General features: G+C 32.9%; 1 protein-coding gene across 1 annotated transcript; it reads left to right on the forward strand.

The window, feature by feature from the left end:
- Nucleotides 1–3,117: 3,117 nt before the first annotated feature.
- On the forward strand, nucleotides 3,118–4,421 carry Ubc10 (ubiquitin conjugating enzyme 10). Its single transcript, XM_081975796.1, has 4 exons — nucleotides 3,118–3,365; nucleotides 3,564–3,659; nucleotides 3,717–3,903; nucleotides 3,960–4,421. The coding sequence occupies exons 1-4, from the start codon at nucleotides 3,339–3,341 to the stop codon at nucleotides 4,112–4,114; spliced, it is 465 nt and encodes a 154-aa protein (XP_081831922.1). The 5' UTR covers nucleotides 3,118–3,338; the 3' UTR covers nucleotides 4,115–4,421.
- Nucleotides 4,422–6,654: the final 2,233 nt, after the last annotated feature.

Here is a 6,654-nt window from a genome sequence, read left to right on the forward strand (position 1 = left end):
AAAATAAACGTTTTCACAGATTTTTGCGCTATATATTATACAGGGTGTGGTTAAAGGAGGATTTTTAAGTCTTAAAAATACAAAAATAAAGTATTTATTTATATCTAAAAAACGGATGTCAACTTTAAAGCCCCCTAACGGCCTTATGTAATCTTTGGAAAGCCTATTTTATTGACTATTCATCGACATACAAAAGTCCACATCGTATCAGTCAAATCAGGTAGTTATTCAGGTTGAAATGAAACACAGTACATGAAAATTAGGCAGGCCACTTCAGATCAAGTTTGTAGCCCTCTGGCGGCCAAACTATTTAACTAATCAGTCAATATTGCATGTCAATGTAAAGTCCAGTTCATTGGCCATCAATCGACATATAAAAGTCCATATCATGTCAGTCAAATCAGGTTTGTTCAGGTTTAAATGAAATGGTACATAAAAATTATACAGAAAACTTTGGTCAAGTTTTTAGCCCTCTAGCGGACAAACTATTTAACTAATTAGCCAATGTTGCATGCTGGTGGAAAGTCTATTTCATTGGCTATCAATTGACATATAAAAGTCCATATCATGTCAGTCCAATCAGGCAGTTATTCAGGTTCAAACAAAACAGTACATGAAAGTTATGAACCATTGTCTTTTGTTGAACCATTTTCAAGCCCTCTAGCGGCCTTTAAGGTCAGTGGTGAGTGAGTTTTGACAGTTATGACAGCTGTCACGTGACGCAAACAAAGTATAAAAGTAGTCCTTAAATTTAGAGAACTGACAAGTTGGGCTGCATGAACCTGTAAACATAAGTTACAGTGTAATGCCTCGAAAAAACTCATCTATTTGGTATTTTTGACTTTTAGGTCGCTGGTGAGTGAGTTTTAACAGTTATGACAGCTGTCACGTGACGCCAGCAAAGTATTAAAGTCTGCGTTAACGTCTCAACTGTCAAATTTGACTCCATATGGAACTTTAAACACAAGTTACAGTGTAATTTCTGAAATTAGCTAATTATTTCTAATTTTATAGTTTTAAATCGCTGGTGAACGGGTTTCGACAGTTATGACAGCTGTCACGTGACTTAAGAAAAGTATAAAAGTGTTTATTAACGTCATAACTGACAAATTTGGCTCCATGGAGCTGTAAACACTAAAACACCATGTTTTAAAGTGTAATTTTTTTAGTTTTAAAGTGTAGTTTTAAAAGAAACACATCTATATTTGGCATTTTTGACTTTCAGGTCACTGGTGAGTGAGTTTTGACAGTTGTGACAGCTGTCACGTGACGCAAGTAAACTATTAAAGCGTACTTTAATGTCCCAACTGTCAAATTTGGCTCCATATGGAGCTTTAAACACAAGTTACAGTGTAATTTCTGAAATTATTGCAATTATTTCTAATTTTGTAGTTTTAATTCGCTGGTGAACGGGTTTCGACAGTTATGACAGCTGTCACGTGACGTAAGAAAAGTATAAAAGTGTTTATTAACGTCATAACTGACAAATTTAGCTCCATGGAGCTGTAAACACTAAAACACCATGTTTAAAGTGTAATTCCTCAAAGAAACAATAATTTGGCATTTTTGACTTTCAGGTCACTGGTGAGTGAGTTTTGACAATTGTGACAGCTGTCACGTGATGCAAGTAAACTATTAAATGGTACTTTAATGTCCCAATTGTCAAATTTGCCTTATATGGAGCTTTACACAGAAGTTCCGGTGTAATTTCTGAAATGATAGCAATTATTTCTAATTTTGTAGTTTTAATTCGCTGGTGAACGGGTTTCGACAGTTATGACAGCTGTCACGTGACGTAAGAAAAGCATAAAAGTGTTTATTAACGTCATTATATACTGACAAATTTAGCTCCATGGAGCTGTAAACACTAAAACACCATGTTTAAAGTGTAATTCCTCAAAGAAACAACAATTTGGCATTTTATACTTTCAGGTCACTGGTGAGTGAGTTTTGACAGTTGTGACAGCTGTCACGTGAGTTAAGTCACCCTAAAGTGTCGACTATATATTTCTAAGTGCTTGCTAATTTTATAGTTTTAAATCGCTGGTAAACGGGTTGCGACAGTTATGACAGCTGTCACGTGACGAAAGAAAAGTATAAAAGTGTTGATTCACGTTATAACTGGCAAATTTGGCTCCATCGAGCTGTAAACACTAAAACACCATGTTTAAAGTGTAATTTCTCAAAGAAACACATCTCTTTAGCATTTTATTATACTTTCAGGTCACTGTTGAGTGAGTTTTGACAGTTGTGACAGCTGTCATGTGACGCAAGTAAACTATTAGTGTACTTTAATGTCCCAACTGTCAAATTTGGCTACAAGGTGCTTTAAACACAGTTACAGTTACAGTGTAACTTCTGAAATTAGCTAATTATTTCTAATTTTATATTTTTAAATCGCTGGTAGACGGATTTCGACATTTATGACAGCTGTCACGTGACGTAAGAAAAGTACAATGGAACTGTTATTCTGTTTCAATTTCAAAGCCCTCTGGCGGCCAAACGGTTCAAGTTATCAACTCATGTTGTCATATCTTTAGAAAGGCCATTTCATTGGCTGTCCATCAACGTATAAAAGTCCATATCATGTCAGTCAAATAAGGCTGTCATTAAGGTTTGGTTTAAACGACACAGTGCATGAAATTTAAACAAAAAATATTGGTAAAAATTGAAGCCCTCTAGCGGCCAAACGGTTCAAACTATCAATTCATGTTGTCATATCTTTGAAAAGCCCATTTCATTGGTTATCCATCGACCTATAAAAGTCCATATCATGTCAGTGAAATAAGGCCACTAATTCAGGTTTAAACGTAACAGTGCATGAAAGTAGAATGGAAAACGTGGAAAACATTAGTCAAATTTGATGCCCTCTAGCGGCCAAACGGTTCAAGCCATCCATGTGCATGTGCGGCCATTACATAAAGGACTCCTTTAATTCCTGTTGTGATGTTATAGTTAATTTTGAAATTGTTTCATTAAAAAACAGACGGAAACAATATTTGAATAAAAAAAAAACACAATAATAGAAATTTTGTTATAAGAAAATCATAAAATCAGAAAAATCCTCTGTCAAAAATGTGACATTTACACACCAAACTGTCACAGGTCATTACTGTCACTGTCAATTCTCCAGTCACCAGTCAAATTTATTCCAGAATCAAAAAAAGAGCTTTGTAATCATTTTTAAAGAGAGTTTTGTTAATTGTTCAGCTAAATAGTTTGAATGTGTAATTGAAATTCAAGTTTCAAGCAAAAAAAAAACGAAGTACTACGTCGCTTATACAAAAAATACACAAAAAGAGGTTAGGTTATCCCTGGAGCACTAGTTTAAAAACAAAATGGCAGCCACTAGAAGGTTGCAAAAAGTAAGTATTAAAATTACACATTTCTGGTGGTTTTAATTGAGTTTACACCAAATCGTCTGCTAATTACCCGTCCCGGTTATCATAACTATTTTTTGGACTAATTGGTTGGACTGCTTGACTAAAAAAAAATCTAACCTCTTAAGACAAAAAAGCACAAAAGAAGTCAGGGGCGTAGGCCAATGTTAATTTTTATTGTAGGAATTGGGTGATATTAGAAACTCAGGCTTAAAGTCCTTCAGAGACATTCAAGTAGATGAAACAAACATACTGACATGGCAAGGTTTGATTGTTCCGGTAAGTCAATTTGTTTTGTACCCCATTTTGGAGTTTTTCCTATTAAAATGTTTCCAGGATAGCCCACCCTACAACAAAGGGGCGTTTAAAATAGAAATTAATTTCCCAGCAGAATATCCATTTAAACCACCAAAAATTAATTTTAAAACCAAAATATATCACCCAAATATTGATGAAAAAGGGCAGGTGTGTTTGCCAATTATTAGTACTGAAAATTGGAAACCTGCAACCAAAACTGATCAAGGTTGGTATTTATTTAATTGCATTAAGGGAAAAACCCTCAGAATTGTGGTGTTTTAGTGATTCAAGCTTTAGTGGCATTAGTGAATGATCCAGAACCTGAACACCCACTCAGGGCGGATCTAGCTGAAGAATACCTAAAAGACAAAAAGAAATTCACAAGAAATGCAGAAGAGTACACAAAAAAGCACAGTGAAAAAAGACCCACCGATTAAAATATAATAAAAATAAAATAAAAAAACAAAAATGATGCTACCTTTATAAATTATAAGAAACATTATATTAAACTCGCCTTACATAGTGACTATTGTATTAAAAATTTATATTTGTGTGGCAGACTGATACATTGAGATTACTAAAATTCAAATGCTCATCATTAACACTGTGATGGTTTTTCTTGAATTGTCAGTCGGCCCTACCATTTATATATTACTTTTTATGTTGGACACTTTTTTTTTTTATTTACATAAAGCATTTTTTGAAATTACTGTGTTGTATTTTGTGAAATATAATTTAGGGAGATTTGGTGACTAGCTTTTTTCCGCAACCGCACGGTTTTTGCTCCATAACTTCTTTGGAAGACCCTTCAGGAGAAAATGCTGAGAAGTAATCTTGTAGAGCATTAAATTCCCTGCAACTTCACTTCAGTAGGTTTTTTTGGTTGGTGGACAAATAACCGTGTTATGATAGTTCAAAGTTGTGGAGTGACTAGCTTTTTTGCGCAACCACACGGTTTTTGCTCCATAACTTCTTTGGGAGACCCTTCAGGACAAAAATGCTTAGAAGTAATCATGTAGAGCATTAAATTCCCTGCAACTTCACTTCAGTAGGTTTTTTTGGTTGGTGGACAAATAACCGTGTTATGATAGTTCAAAGTTGTGGAGTGACTAGCTTTTTTGCGCAACCACACGGTTTTTGCTCCATAACTTCTTTGGAAGACCCTTCAGGAGAAAATGCTGAGAAGTAATCATGTAAAGCATTAAATTCCCTGCAACTTCACTTCAGTAGGTTTTTTGATTAGTGGACAAGTCATTGAAATTCTTGTTATACACTATCTTTGGACCTCAGAAATTCAAATAAAAATTGACTAAAATGACAGAAAATCGTCCAGCAAATCAATTTTCATGATATTTGACGGTTTTTCGTCATTTTGATATTGAAAATTGGTCAGAAATGACTCCAAATAGTCCGATCAGTTAATTTTCATGATATTTGACTGTTTTTCAACATTTTGATGTTGAAAATTGATTAAAATAACTGCAAATAGTCCAGCAAATCAATTTTCATGATATTTGACTGTTTTTCAACATTTTGACGTTGAAAATTGACTCCAAATAATCCGGTCAGTTAATTTCCATGACATTTTACTGTTTTTCAACATTTTGATCTTGAAACTTGGTCAAAGATGACTCCAATAGTCCGGTCAGTTAATTTTCATGATATTTGAGCATTTTTGAACATTTTGACGTTGAAATTTGTTTAAAATAACTGCAATTAGTCCAGCAAATCAATTTTCATGATATTTGACTATTTTTCAACATTATGACCTTGAAAATTGACTAGAATGACTGCAAATAGTCCTGTCAGTTAATTTTCATGATATTTGATTATTTTTCAACGTTTTCACCTTGAAAAATGACTCCATAATAGTCCAGCAAATCAATTTCCATGATATTTGACTGTTTTACAACATTTTGATATTGAAAATTGGCCAGAAATTACTCCAAATAGTCTGGTAAGTTAATTTTGATGATATTTGAGCGTTTTTCAACATTTTAACGTTGAAAATTGTGTAAAATAACTGCAAATAGTCCAGCAAATCAATTTTCATGATATTTGACTATTTTTCAACATTTTGACCTTGAAAATTAACTAGAATGACTCCAAATAGTCCAGTCAGTTAATTTTCATGATATTTGACGTTTTTTCAACATTTTGATGTTGAAAATTAACTAGAATGACTCCAAATAGTCCAGTCAGTTAATTTTCATGATATTTGACGTTTTTTCAACATTTTGATGTTGAAAATTGTCTAAAATAACTGCAAATAGTCCAGCAAATAAATTTTCATGATATTTGACTATTTTTTCAATATTTTGACTTTGAAAATTGACTAGAATTATTGCAAATAGTCCGATAAGTTAATTTCCATGACATTTGACTGTTTCAACATTTTGATCTTGTAAATTGGCCAGAAATGACTCCAAATAGTACGGTCAGTTAATATTCATGATATTTGAATGTTTTTCAACATTTTGATGTTGAAAATTGTCTAAAATGACTGCAAATAGTCCAGCAAATCAATTTTCATGATATTTGACTATTTTTCAACATTTTGACCTTTAAAATTAACTAGAATTACTCCAAATAGTCCAGTCAGTTAATTTTCATGATATTTGACGTTTTTTCAACATTTTGATGTTGAAAATTGTCTAAAATAACTGCAAATAGTCCAGCAAATCAATTTTCATGATATTTGACTGTATTTCAACATTTTGATATTGAAAATTGGCCAGAAATTACTCCAAATAGTCCGGTCAGTTAATTTTCATGATATTTGAGCGTTTTCAACATTTTGACGTTTAAAATTGACTAAAATGGCTACAAATAGTCCATTAAATCAATTTTTATGATACTTGACTATTTTTCAACATTTTAATCTTGAAAATTGGCCAGAAATGACTCCAAATAGTCCGGTCAGTTAATTTCCATGATATTTGACTGTATTTCAACGTTTTGATTTTGAAAATTGGCC

Source organism: Ips typographus, linkage group LG3 (genome assembly GCF_016097725.1).
Source record: "Ips typographus isolate SLU linkage group LG3, UJ_Ityp_2.0, whole genome shotgun sequence".
Lineage (NCBI taxonomy): Eukaryota > Metazoa > Arthropoda > Insecta > Coleoptera > Curculionidae > Ips > Ips typographus.